Here is a 15,118-nt window from a genome sequence, read left to right as displayed (position 1 = left end):
GTTCAAGGGTTTCTTCCGATGTAAATAGAGTGAAACTCCCCAAACACAGCCTTTCCGTAAATAAATGCATATACTTGCTTAAACTCATAGCTTTTGTTTATTGCCAACTTCTCTCTATAACAATTCCTATTTGCAGTTTTTGTAATATCTCAAGCGTTCAAAGTAAAGTAGCACCTATCTATGTCATTAAGAGGATCTGATTCAGTTACTGATGGGACACCTCCATTCGCCCTTCGTTAATGCTGATCGCCAAAGCAGGTGCCGAGGACGCATTTTGCCAAAACGCGATGCCCAAGGCCTGCCATTCTGCGTGCATAAAAGAGTGTCTGCTAATTAGGCCAGAAGGAGCGCAATGTTGCAATCTCTGTCTTCTACCAGGACCATTCTCCATGATGTATTATTGGGACGCTGCAAATGCAAAGGCCCCTATAAGGGTTTATTACAGACTAACACTGCACCCTCATCAGTTGGTTTCTGCACGCCAAGAGCCCGCTGTGCGATTGATGTGAACTCACACTCTTGACAGAAGCTATTATTTCAATGCGGCAGTGAGCGCGAACTGCGCCGAAAGTACGTCTAGTAGCATCCCTGAAACTTTTTCTGGGGTTCTCTTTCTATTCCATTTACGTCTAGTAGACGTAAAGTATATGTAAACTCACCATTTGTGTTTGTATTTGGGACACAAGTGTCATATTGTCACCGTTTTACAGTTCAAACGTCAAAGAATTATGCATCACCAAACAACGTTCTCCAACTGTGGATACTTATAGCGGTGTCCACTATGAGGGTTTGGTTAATTTTGCTAAATTCTTATTTTTTCTGAAGGATATCGCGAGTGCTTGCCGAACATTTTTAGAAAACTGCAGGTTAAAAGAATACTTGTTGCGCGCTTCGCAGATTCAGCCAAAATCACGGTAGAGAAAGTCTCTTAGAAACTGTCCTACACCCCCCCCCCCCCTAAACTCTCCCAATTGGCACTTCGCCGTCAGCGATTACGCTCACGTTTCTGTTATGAGGAGCCGTTAACATCCCATTTTTAGTACGCTTCATTATGGTCCACACATTGTAGAAAAGCGGGAATAAAATAAAGTTTTACATCAATTTTCACTGTTAAACACATACGGATTGCTGGCAACACAATTTTATAGACAGTAAACGCCTTCTAATTAACCGTATCAAAGCCCTACGATCCCAATACTGTAATCTCGTTCTATTTCAGACAAAGAAATGTTCACCAATCCACTTCAAATCTGTGCACATTCTGCCTGCCCATATTAAAATTAACGTAGGGACTCCACTGCACACTGCATTACGGTTGAGGGAGATGATTAGAGTTTACCTTGACCTTCCGCACTCCGTAATCTTGTATGGTCAATTCCTGAATATGGAGGACTCCTGGCAGTAAAAGCGCGTGCACACTCGCGAGCGAGGCCTCGTCATTGCTAAGCAGTTAGGCTGAAAAAAGCCCTGCCAGCGGAGACCATTTCGACCTCGAAGAAGAGCGCCTGCCTTACAAACTTTTCCGGGGTTTTGACCAGCAATCCTCAGTTCCCAATTATTGGGATCATCGGCCATCCCTCTTGTATCGCCAAGCGGAGGTGTTTCTGAGCCGCGCACTTGCCGCCTTCGCCATATTTGCCAAAGTGGCGAGCTGGCTGGGACGTCACGTTCACCATCCGATGCAGGCCAATGGCGCCCAGAAAGACATTGAGCCACCGCGTGCGGACTCTCTTACAACATCCCTTGTTGGAAACTCACCTTGCGCTGCCCCGAAAGATATCAACACTACTCATCTTCAGCACTGAATTCCTCCGCTTGATATTGCTGCGCTTCCGCAGTATTAAATGCAACGGAACGTCTAAGACAAACATTCCGCTCCTTGTGTGGTAGTTCCTGGGCCTTCCCACACTGCGCACCCAAACAGTGCCCGTCGTAGGTTCAATGTTAAGAAGAGTGAATTCATCCAACTTCCCCATAAATGACACTTTATACGAGCTCTGCGCCTTCGTGCGAGGCAATATTAGGAATTTTAAAACTTGAGCGGCATTTTTCACCACCCCCGATCGTCAGAGGGGAAGCATATTTTGTTGCTGCAACAACGAGCCAAAAAGTGATGATATGTCCTGGTTTGCACAGAGTCTTAGTTAGTTGTACGTCACGCTACGCACTTTTGCTTTGAAAAAACGCTGTTAAACTGTTTTTTGGTCTTATCTACTACCTTTTAAGGAGCTGAAAGATTAGCCTCTCACGGAGTGTTCTTGCCAAAAGCTTGATGTGGGCGAGTTGGTACATACTTCTAAAAATTAATCGGCGCTAAAACAGGGACGAGAGGAACACGTAACTTTCGGCACCGTGTTGTGAGTTACGTGTTCCTCTCGTCCCTGTTTTAGCGCCGATTAATTTTTAGCAGTGTTCTTGCCAATACTTGAGCCCGCCAAAACGCGCTTTACTGCCGGAATTAAACGCATGAGCGCTGGCATCCCTCGTTTTTTTTTTCAATCATTCCACACGGTTTATTTACGCTGTTACATTAAAGTTGTTTGTTTTGCGAAATCTGCATTTTTGCGGAACCTCAGGGTGTAACACGGTCGGCTGGGGGGGGCGAGGGCGGGGCGGGGGAGGGGTGCTTGACAAGGATTCCACGCATCGTATAAACTAGCATCTGCGGCATGCAAACCGACGTCAAGAAACACCAGCATACACAAGACACTCTGTGTTTCCAGACGCCCGTAACAAAACCCCGGAGGCAGTCGCTTGCACTCGCTGGACAGTGCCTAATCGCTGCATCGCTGCAGTCTCGTAGTTCAGTGCACCTGTACCCACGCGGATCACCACTAAAGATTGCCGATGCGCGATGAAGCCTGCTAGTGACCGCCGGACAAGCTCTCTTCACTAAGCAGCGCTGCATTGTCGCTATCTACTGCGACCATCATCACATCGCCTGGCCCAGGACAGTAAGTGCCGCGCCGCTGCCAGAGAGCCTCGCAGTCGGTGTGAGACGCTGGAGTGTTCCTAAAGGCTAAATCTATGCATGTGAGCACAAACTCTCCAAAGGTTTATCTGCGTTGAAGTGACGTGCCCCTGACGGCTGCCCTGGTGACATACTGACATGTCTTCTAAGGTGTGGGAAATGGCATAAACAGCTTCAGGCCTGGACAATTTATTTGCTGTGTTGAATACAAGGAAAGCTAGCAATATGCGAACACCTGAGCTGGAATCCCGGGAATCAAGAGAGCTGTAAAGCAGGGCAACTGGTGCTGCCAACCATGTCAGTCGAGTAGCCATAGCACTACCGAGGACAAATTAGCGTCGAACACAAATACAACCTAAGCACTAAATTCTAAGCTAGAAACCCTCCTGCCACCAAATGCTGCTATCACCTCTATTGCTTCACAATTGTATGTGCTTTCGACGCCGAAAGTAACTGTAACCTCGCTGCACCAGTCCGTCGCGGGCATAAAATTGTCAATAAATTTTTGTCGTACCAATATATTGAGCTCGTTGCCTCTATCAACACGAAGCGGCCATTGACAAGACGCAGGCGCAGGCAGAAACCAAGATCTTAGAACTCCCCAGTAGTAAAACTCTATACACGGCTAAGCCACACGTAACGGCCTACACCACAGCAAGAGGCTATGTCAAAGCAGTCATTATCATCGCTCCTCGCAATGCATGCTGCGCCATCCGCGGGAAAGTTAAAACCTAGGCATCGCCCTGCTGCCCATCATCATCATCAGTGTCGGGTGGCGCCATCTAGGAACGAGTGGGAGAGTCTCAGTGACCTGAGCACCCTCTTCGGGTGGAACTTACATTCGCAGTGGGGCCTTCTGCTGAACTGGCGGCAAGATGCCCTTTTCGATTAACATCTAATTTAATACTTACCTTTACCGATGATTTAGGCGGTCTACTGATCGCGTGCAAAGGCTGTGAAAAGAAAATTGCTTACGCGCTTGGCACTGACTGAACCAGGGAACCTTACGTTACGCGTCTGGCGTCTAACCCACTGCTCAACGCCCGCGGGCGATTATTCACATGCAAAGCGTTGGGGCTTATCTATGCGCTCCGCCATTGTCGTTGGCGCTGCCGTCGTAAGGCTGCGCGGCGAGTTGGGAGATGGGCGACCAATTTGAAATGTTGGAGCTTTGCTTTTAGCAGCGCTTCAGACACATGGTATTGATTACCGGTTCGCCCTAGCTACTAACGCTGCCATCGTAAGGCCGCGCTGTACGCTTGAAAATACGCCGCTAATTTGAAAGACTTGAAGCACGGCGACGTTGCGTGTGCTGGTCACTGTTTTCAGAAGCAGGGTTGCATGCCGGGAGATGATCGGCTAATTTGAAATTGCTGAGAGTGAGTTTCACAATGTTGCATACACATGTCACTGTTTACAGGAGCAGCAGCATTGCAATGGGCAACACTGCGTGCCGGAAAATAAGCTGCTAATCCAAAAGTTGCCTGCCCACGCACTTCACACGGACTCGTTCACAAAAAGACCTTGCGATATGCCCAGCGGGAGGTAGAGGTAAAGGTAAGATGGCCGAGCTTAAGTTACGAAATGCTTGTAATGTGTACATGCCAGAACATATCCGAAGATTGAGGCACAGACCACAAATTTTGGGGTCTAAAGTTTTCTATACTTTGTCACTAAATGCTCGAAGTTTGGCGACCGCTTCCGAAGACAAGTTGATGGAATGCCTTGTTAGAGCGATCAGTTCTTGGGTTGATTTCCTTACGGTTGCGAATGCTTAGAACATGAACGCCCAGGAATGTCATACTTTAAAATAAAGACAAACTCGTTACTCACCTCAACAAATATATCGACACTCTAAAAATATTTCTAATTATATTATCAAAAGTCCTATTTTAACTGCGTGAAGCGCATTAGGAATTACAATTTTGGCACTGTCCTTAAATGATATGGTGACGCCCTTCCAGCTGTGCTGAAATACAGTATCAAAAGTAATTATTTTAGTTGCGTGCACAATGTGCAATAAAGCCCGCTTATATCGAACAGGGATACATCAAGTAATTGCCTATATCGAACCCTTGTATAATTCCGGTAAAAATTACATGCATTTAAAACTTTTTATATCGAACGCGATTTTGCTCCCGCGCGGGACTTTTCCCTCTCCTTAAGCATGCGGCAGACTTTGGGTGTCTTGCGACTCCCGCGCGAGCTCGGGCGCGTCCAAACCGTCCGTGGCAGAGTGAACCAGCTCCACGCATGCATGCCGTTGGAGCCGAGAGCGCCACACTTGGCGCTGCGTTCTGCGGTGTCACCGAACTTTAAGTCCACGCCACTCCCTTCGTACAAAATTAGTAGAAACTAACTCTGCACGCTTCGTTTTGTCAAACTATCTTCGCGCTAGTAGTATTATTTCAATGAAAAAAACGTTGTCCCTCCCTTCCTTGGTCACGCGCAGGAAAATAGCTCGGCTTTGACTATTTCATAAAATTTCCCATCACCAAACCTTGAGCCATCAGTTAATCAGCCGCCCTTTCTACGTCTCGTCTCACCGAATCATTTCCACAAAGCCTACGTCACCACATGTAATCATCATTCATGTTTTCATTCCTTTATACCATGCACTGCTTCTGAGTGGAATTGCCTTCCCTCAGATTTGGTCTCAATAGTGGATAACGTATTGTTTCATGCTGACATCACCAATTTTGGTCTTCACCGGTATTTGTGATCTGTACTTATACTGTTTGTTCGTTGCTTTACTTATTTTTCAGGGTTACTTGTAATAGAACCCTTAAGCCGCTGTATATGTTTTTTTGTGTGTGTGTTTATCCATTCATTGCATTTCCGGCACTGGCTAATTTTGTTTCGCGTTATAGCATGTCACCGCAGTGTTAACTTATCTGTTCAGGTTATTGTATCGTGCGTTGTATTTGTATTTTTTGTTTCTCACTACCACTCCGCTTGTTTCCCATCCAACTCCGCTTGAGGGCGAAATACATGAAATGAAATTAAAGGAAATTAAAAGTGCTTGAAACCATCCTGATCATGTGGTCAAGATGGTATCCCCTCAGCCATACTAAAAGCTTATGGTAGTGTGTTGGTCCCAGTACTGACGAGCATATTTAACTGTCTGAGCACTTCCACATTTCCTTGCATGTGGAACATTGCTCGTGTTTTTTCCAGAATTTAGGTCTGGCTGTAAAACTGATGTCTCGAATTATAGCCCGATTTCTGTTCTCTGCGCCATGCCAAAAGTTTTTGAGCTGGCCCTTCACCACATACTGTCTTTTACTGTGAAAAACATATTGATACATAATCAACGTGGGTTTTTCCCTGGCAGCTCAACCGTCACTAATCTTGCAATTTTTATGACGCAAATATCTCCAACTGTATTTCGGAGAGGACAGGTACACACCATTTACTGTGACCTCAGCAAAGCTTTAGATGTAGTCAGTCACTGACCGCTTCTGGTTAAACTTGCTCAATTTGATGTTGATGCCGCTGTTGTCAATCTATCGCACAGCTATCTTCGTGACAGATCATGTTATGTTGCCGTCAATGGCCAAACGTCCTCCTTTTACAAAGCCAGTGGTGATGTCCCTCAGGGCTTGGTATTAGGCCCACTCCTCTTTTTAATGTATGTTAATGACGTTTCTTCTGCCATTCACAATTCTTTCGTTTTCTATGCGGATGATATAAAGATATTAAAGGACATTTACTCCTTTAACGACGGTCACTTTGTGCAGTGTAATTTGGGTTATTTTATTGAATGGTGCAAAAACAATAACTTTTCTATCAATACTTAAAAGACCAAAGTCATGAGTTTCAGTCGCAAATCATGTAGCGTGTCCTTTTGCACTTTGCGAATTCTTTGTCTTTATGTAGGGTTTGTGAGATCAAGGATCTCGGCGTTCTCTTTGATCTCACCTTACCATTTCCTTCTCATACTAAGCGTATTGCTTTGCGGGGTCTTTGTTCTCTCGGCTGTGTTTGTATATTATCGAAATAATTCAATTCTCCTATGTGCTGTGTGCGGGGCCGCGAGGGCGACCATGACCCACATGATGTGGGAGTGCAACGACGCGGAAGCGGGAACGAATATACTACCGCCCCATCTCGCGCGTGCGGTGCGCGAGACGGACAAGGACGCACAGAAAGCCGCCGCGCAGTTTGCGCTGGCGGCGATCACACGCCAGAAGTCGCGGCCGGCACCCCCCTCCTAGCGAGGGAGTGAGAGCCACCGTGACCTTTTAGCCGGCGAGTAAAGATGTTGTTTCTCCCCCCCCCCCCTCCTATGCCACTCCGCAAATTGTGCACCGCAATATGTCTTCCTCCACTTGAGTATGCATCTGTGATCTGGAATGGCATCTCTAATTCCCCAAGTAACGTCATTGAGCGAGTCCAGAAAACATTTCTAAGAGTATACGACCATCGCTTCGCTAAAAAGGACTCTCGATCTTGTTCTAACATAGCTGAACCATTGTCACTGCCTTGGCTTCGCTGCCAGCGAAATCGAGCTGATCTCTTATTTCTTTTGAAGCTAGTTCACAGAGCTATATCGAGTCCTATACTGCTCAATAGTATTCATTTTCCGATTCCGCGTAAGCTAACAAGTGAGAGCAGGCCGTTTCTTGTAACTGCCTGCCTCTGTCAACACTCAACACTCCCCAGGATACAATGTCTTTATATTTCTTATTTTCTTGACCTCTATGTTTTTGATGGGTCACAGTTATCGTTTTCCTCCGAGCTTTGTACCGTTATAAGATAACATCACATATTGTACAATTTGTTCAATCTTTTTCTATCAGTGTGTGTGGCGCATTCTTGTATGTAAATAATTATTTATTATCTGACTTTTGCAATTTCTCATGATATGTTAATGTAGTTTTGCCTTGTTGTCCTAATATATCCCTGCTCCTTGCGTTTTTTGCTATTTATAGTTTTCTTCTGAATACTGCCATCTTATTCCATTTGGTTATTCTTACTAAGATTTTTGTTTCTTTTTTTTGTCCGTGTGCGCCAGCATCAAAGCCTCTCGGTCGTTGTTAGTCACGTTAATTAATTGCTAAATAATTAATTAATTAATGATTCTTATGTATTTAATTAATTATTTAATTAATTAGTACTTGGTTTATTGATTACTTGATTGGTTGATTGATTGATTGATTGATTGATTTGTTGATTTATTTATTTATTTATTTATTTATTTATTTATTTATTTATTTATTTATTTATTTATTTATTTATTTATTTATTTATTGATTGATTGATTGATTGATTGATTGATTGAGTGATTGATTGATTGATTGATTGATAAATCCGGTTCTTTCAACACCTTGACATCTTTCAAAGTTTCCTTAAAATTACCCGCACTCTACTGTTCAATTGAGTATGTTAAAAATCTATGATGTCTCTGTCGTTCTTTTTTTTCTCGATTGTTGGAATTAGTTTTTCCGCATTTCTGTTTTCTAACTGCTAGTTGCCTATTTTTGAAACAGTTTCCTGTGATTTGTTCATCTTATCATTTGTCTCGATACCCGTGCACTGGTTTTGTAGTTTCGCTGTCAAACTTTGTTTCTCTACTTGCTTAGTGGTTTTACATGCAGAGCCAAAAAAGTGTCTTCTTTATCTTTTTTTCTTTGTTACCTGCACACACATTTCACTCCGGCTTTGTTTTATTTGTTTATTTGTGCTATTTTCACTACTTCACTTTGTGTGCGTCTTGTCGCTTGTTAGTCTCTTGCAACATGGTTCTTGTATTTTGTTTTTATGTAACTATCCGTTCGCCAGCATTCAGCCCTTTGGCTTTTCCTGGGCACGTAAGTAAACATGATTGATTGATTGATTCGTTTGAATGATTAACAATAATAATAATAATAAATTTTTAGATTAAGCGAACCAAAGGTAAAGTTCAGAGCAAACTCTGTTGATCGAAAACTGCTTTGTAGTAGAAAAAGAAAACTCAAGAATAACATATATACGGGTACAATAATTTGATCCTACATTTGTTACTTATTAAGCTCACCTCCACGTTCTGAAGGCTGAGAGTTGAGCAGATAAGGTTGTCAACGGTTCTTGAAATGTTCGTAGCAACACTCCTTCCTGCTGCTGTAAGAGGCAAATAAGGGAAGACAAATGTGTGCAGAAGCATTAGTTTAACAAAAACTGCGGTTAAACCATTGTTTACCGCTGATTTATTAGTTAACTGATAAGGCGCCCTTCAGTACAGCTTTTATTTTTTATATACGTGGATTAATTAATGTCAGTGTTTCAAACTTTCAGCTACATTGAGAGATACCGGAAGTTATCGTCGTGTCATTCTAGCAGTCTCTGTGCAGTGAAGCCTGCACTGTTTTCCGACGGAAAGTACACTGGTTTTTTCATATACGTGACATCATTTAGTAATTATACCGAAGTATACATGCCACTTTCCTCTCGTGCCTAAAGGTGTCCTCTGTTTTCAGCCCTTGCCCTTGCGCTGTGAGAAAACCAGCTGTACATAGTGCTTATTTCTGACTGGCGGGCACCAATAAGGAGACATCATGAATTCATTGACAGGCTTCCCCTAATGCGAATGCTTTTACTTCTTTTGCGTCATCCCTCCATGTCACTTTTTTCTCTTCCTTCACGGCATCTGCTTTTGGCTTCTGTTTACACCCTGGGTTTTTGCCTTTTTGCTATAGGTTGCTTTGAGAAGCAATCGTTTGCGATTTTTCCCTGTGCTACCTTTGATATCATAGCGTCCATACTAACAATTCTTAAGAAATAGACTTGTCAATTTTGTCGCACCTTTTACACTTAGAAGGAAGTGCATAGTGCTTGCTACGTACAAAATAGACCATCTAAATCCCACTTTTTTGTCTACAAAATCACAGACTTTGCTCGTTTAGCGCAAAGAAAAACATTGCTTCGTGAGGGGAAATTCTTGCCGGAAAACAAAAGCGCAGGGTGGGCCCCTCGTTTGTCATATAAATATGTATATGTGATTGTTGAAAGGCTTTGTGCGTGGTAAGTAACATTCAGTGTGTTGGAAGATGCGTCGACGAGCAAGTTTGAATATTTACAGCTGCATGTTTCAGCGATATGAAGATCTCTGTGTGCGCGGTTTGTAGCGGCAAATCAGTTAAGCTATAGATTCACCCACCCTTCCATCGCTCTTCCAATTTTTTGTTGAAAGCCATCTTTAAATTATTACCGTATTTAGTCGCATGATGATCGCACTCACCTAATGATCGCACCTCTGAAGTTCGTCGGCAAAATGTGACTTTTTTTTATTTCCTGCGCGGTGATCTTACCCTTAACTTACCGTAGCCATATGTCGTATGTATGCCAAGTCTAGATGACAATGGTCGTGCTTACGCCAGTTTTCTCCTCTTTCAAAGCGGACATGGCTACATTATTTCCGCGTACTTGATAATATTAGCAATATCGTCACGCGTGAGCCCATTGTTGGGGCGGAACAAATTCACTAAATGCACATTATGTACTCACAAAACATATAAGAAACGCCCTCGGCTTGCTGTGTCAGCAGCCGTGTCTTGATGTTCCACACTGTTACAGCAGCAGCCACTTATTGCTCGACCTGTTCTCACCCACAGCAAACTCGTTCCGGCGCGTTCCGTAATGAAAACACTGCATTTTCAGCACTCGGTGGTCATTCGGTGGACAGTGGAGTTTGTATTATGCTTTTATTTGTCATGCTTATGATGTTCATGACACTTTTCGTAAACATTCTGAGCTGGAACTTGCGGTTTCTGCGCGGAAACATTTTCCCAAAAAATTTACCTCGCGTAATGATCGCCCCCTAGCTTGGCATCATATTTTTGGGAAAAAAGTGGGATTATTACGCGAGTAAATACGGTATAGGGTGACTATCTTCCCTTTAGGGCATAGTGTGCCCATACAAAAATTAGGAAAAAAAGGCGCTCGAAGGTTGTGATTGGGATGTGTATATCTAACAGAGGATATGCACATCCCAATCACATTGATCACACCATAAATAACCAATTGACACAGGCACGTAATCACGGTATTGTACATAGAAACAGCGTTGTCTAAGCGCGGTTAAAAGCCTACATATTCTCCTCATACGACCTTTTCCTTATGTTGGTTAACTGGGTGTTACCGTGGCCAGGTATATCATCCGGATTTCGAAGCGGAAAGCCTGTTTTATGTTGTTTTATGCCGTGCCGTCTAATTGTATTTGAGGCCGAAATTGTGTCATCCTATCGCAGCGAACATGACAGTACTTATTTTAGGGAGCATGTTCGGTGTACTGCACTCGAAAGGAAATCGGTTTGAGGTAATTACATTCATGCACAGGAAACCTTGCGGCATTGGATATAACAGCACCCGCGTTTCAGATAGCAGTAAAAAATTAATGAGCCTTCAAAACCTTACCTTCACTGCATGCGTCGGAACTATCGACGAGTTGGAGACAGCTGGATCGGACGCACCACACCCAACCATTACTGAACATCACGATGGTGTCGCCGTTATGGTTCACCTGAACCACTTCACCAGGTTTAAGGAGGCATTCTGCCAGTAGGGCAGAGGCCAGCTGAAATACAATGTGAGCCAACCATGTGCTTGATTACTTGGCTGAATGAATGCATCTTTTATATTTACTCATATTTTGGATAAACGCACAAGGCAAAGTACTTCTCGCATCTTCTTTTTTCTCAATTCTCATCCCAACGCGGGTCTTTGTATTTGCTTTTTTACTCGTGCGAACATTGTTCTGACGATTTCGTGATCCTTAAAATACGCATTTGCGCTTAAGTACAACCCAACTCACGCGGTAACGTGTAAAATAAAACGTTTACAACTCGTAATTGAGGAAGGTAAAGACGCTTTACCAGAACATATTTCTATCCGCCATCATCGTGCTCGAAAAATGAGCGTTAGGCATTTATCTACGAAAACATTGGGCGCCATCCCGCCCTTAGTAAGTGAGTGTCCAGTAAAGCTTTTGTATACCACTACAAATCGTGAAGTAGGAGGGCATAAAATGTTTCTCGTCGTCTCGGTCGGCTCGTCGTTTGCGCTGGGCTAGTGGCACTATAAACGTATAATATAGAAATGACGACGGAAGCCGATTATGGCACGGCAAATACATTTGTTCGGGTTAAAATTGGCGTCAACACTGCGAGGCGATTATGTAAAATTTATGCAAACGCGAGTGAAATCCGGATGTTGTGCTAAAGAACATCACACACTCTCCTTTACCCTATCGAATAATTTCTTTTAATCGCTTTTAGTAACATAGTTGAACTCTCTGCTTGAATGCAAGCTTTGTTGCGTTATCACCTTTCAGGCCGTCACAGCCGCCACGCTATCGTCTGCTCCTATGTAATAAGTTTATGGCGTGATTGCAGAAAAATACGGCCGTGACCAATGGCTGTATCCTGCGGTAAGGGCAGCGAAACGATATCCCTGATAACGGAGGAGCTTACCTACCCCTCGATTCACTCATTCGTCGAGCTCGACCTGAATCAGCGCAGTGATCAATAAAATAGTCCGTTTGTTCCGTTAGTTTTCTCGTGAATTCATATATGTGACCCACATGTTTTCTAGAAGGAGTGTCAAGAACTGCCATGTCTTGTATTCTTTGTAATAGCGAGACTTCTACTGCTCTCTTATGTTATTGTTACGCGAAACAAGTAATCGCTATTTTATTGCCAAACTTGAAAACTAAATACGGTAGGGTATTTTTATGCGCCGTTTATCGCTGACTTAGAAACAGTCAGAAGTATTGGTGTCGGTATGATTCTAACGAGACAATCTTTTGAATGAACCAAACTTGTGTTTTCTCTTCATGGCTCCTTTAAGAGCTGAAAAATCGTCCTTCTATGCAAAAAACGAAGGCCGTTTTTCGATTGAAACTTTTGGTGAGGGTTAGAATGGGCAAATTGAAGGGGAAATCAACAGCTTAGAACATGATATCGCATCGAGGAATTAGCGACGAAGCTGTTTTCGCTTCCAAGCGGCAAGGCAGGGCGACGCCATGTTAGTCAAATCAAACCGGATACAGCAAAGGATGATGGGATAGAGTGCTGGGCTCCATGGGCTCAAGTCATGGCAGGACTCGGCTTCACAAATGTGACGTCACGGCCTCTCCTAACTTTTTCTTTCCTACATGCCTCAGCGTTTGTTTCTTTCCGCAGCGTCCATCCTTCCGCGCCTACTCACGCATGCGCAACAGCTCACCGGCGCCACTATTTTTTTCTTTCGGCGCGCAGGGCGGGCCTGTTGGGTGCGTGCGTAAGCCAGCCGGCGTGCGAAGGGCTGCTCCGCTTACCTAAACGCCTCCACGGCTTGAAAGTTTCTTTGCGTATAAAATGTATTCGAATGTATTCTGAACATCGGATCGCGGACAAATGAATGACACCAGGCCTGCGCCGCTCTCTGGTGCAGCAACACAGAGAGAAACAGGTCGGCCAAGTTTCTCGTCTTCTTCAAAAATGACAGGTATGCAAATTAGCTTTGTACAAGTTATAGTGAATTTCAAAAAAGCCGACCGACGGACCTCTTCTGTTTTCGAAATACTTCGCACACGTAACGTGAAGTTAATGAGACATGTCAGTTGTCTTGGAGTGGAAACTAATGTGCAAACATATCTCAACTATTATTGCAGGTGCCCGAAGTTTTAATAAAAGTGAACCCCCCTTCGGCGCGCAAACTGTTGCTCGTAGGGTGAATTTGTGGCGCATTGCCGTTTTTATAATGGCTTTACTAACTGCTTGAACGTCGATTCAGGATTCTTATCAATGTATTTTTATTGTTGTTGTTTCGTGCAGCACATTTGGAACGTGGTTGGAGCCCCAAGTCGAGGACGGTTTGCGACTTCATGGGACGTTTTCCCCGGTGACTCTCCTCAACTCCTCCGAAGTGCCCTCATTGTGCACCTGCCCACAAAGAAGGCAATCTCAACTGTACGCGTTTCTTGTCGTTCCCTGCGTACCTACTACCACGGCGATTGGTGGCGCGGAGGTGCTGCGCCCTGGCCAAATTTGCTTGCGCCATGTTCCTCCAAAACTTATATTTTCAGTGAAACTGCTGCCAACCGTTGCTTCAGTGCTCTGAAAAATCTGACGCAATACCGCGGTGTTCAATGCCGGTGAATTTGCACAGGGAGCAGTCGAAGGGTAAGCCGAAATAAATGCGCTGTGTGCAGCCGCCACTGCAAGCATTTCGCACATTAAAAAAAAACTTCAAAGTAGCATTGCCGGTTTTGCTGTTCAATGCAACTTCGCGCCTGCGCCTTGTCATCATATCGCGAGTGGGTTTGCGGTTCCATAGTTTTAAAGTTAGAACCGTCGTGCCGTATCAGACAGCAGGAGATCAGAGGCGCTTCCCAGACACGAGCTGAGGGTAGCTTGCGAAACCTAGCCAATATCTCAAAGTAATGAGCTCAGTACATGCGGCTTACATTACAGGAACGTTTTTTTTCTGCTCATCTTCTCCCCCCCTGCTCTCCCACGCTTCGCCCCCCCCCCCCGGGTTTCTTCCCCAGGCCGGTAAACCGACTGTTCACACGCCAGTGAAAACAAAGACGGGTGCGTTCGATTTGTGTTCGGCGACGATACGACGTGGTTGCGCATTATTTTTGTATATAGATATAATCCAGCAATGAGTTGTCAATAGTGTGGGTATTGTGTTGAAACACTGTTTTCTCGCTGCATTTTGTTGTTGTGAACATTCATTCTCGGAAGTGTATGCTGGTTAATGGCGAATCAACGTTTTCTTTCTGTTTCCGTTACCTGGCCCAAAAACGCAGGCCTTGAAGCATACCTGTGCATACTTTTTTTAAATTATACGTTCCCGGTTATTGTGTCTGCGAACTGAAACGAATTTTTAAAGACGATAGTCCTTCTTCGGCTACTTAAACCCAGAAATTTTGGTCTGTCTCTCTGTCTGTCTGTCTGTCTGTCTGTCTGCCTGTCTGTCTGTCTGTCTGTCTGTCTGTCTGTCTGTCTGTCTGTCTGTCTGTCTGTCTGTCTGTCTGTCTGTCTGTCTGTCTGTCTGTCTGTCTGTCTGTGACTCAGTTCAGCCACCCGGCCAAAGTAAAATAGACATTGCACAACTAGTCTTATATACTCACAGCCAAATGTAAACATCCCGGTTTATATGTTCATACTTGTTAACTTTGTT

General features: G+C 44.2%; 1 protein-coding gene across 1 annotated transcript in view; it reads right to left on the bottom strand.

Moving 5' to 3' along the window:
- The window catches only part of LOC144145246 (uncharacterized), a 329,859-nt gene that overhangs the window by 227,617 nt on the left and 87,124 nt on the right, over positions 1-15,118 (bottom strand). Inside the window, exons 8-9 of the mRNA XM_077676783.1 lie at positions 11,366-11,525; positions 8,991-9,073 (exon numbers count right to left, since the gene is read on the bottom strand). Of these exons, the coding sequence (XP_077532909.1) occupies positions 8,991-9,073; positions 11,366-11,525 (243 nt within the window). The remainder of the gene's footprint in view (positions 1-8,990; positions 9,074-11,365; positions 11,526-15,118) is intronic.

The sequence above is a fragment of the Haemaphysalis longicornis genome, unplaced genomic scaffold (assembly GCF_048455015.1).
Source record: "Haemaphysalis longicornis isolate Haplotype H1 unplaced genomic scaffold, Haemaphysalis longicornis Haplotype H1 scaffold_7, whole genome shotgun sequence".
NCBI classification, from domain to species: Eukaryota; Metazoa; Arthropoda; class Arachnida; order Ixodida; family Ixodidae; genus Haemaphysalis; species Haemaphysalis longicornis.
This window is presented reverse-complemented; position numbering and strand designations above follow the sequence as displayed.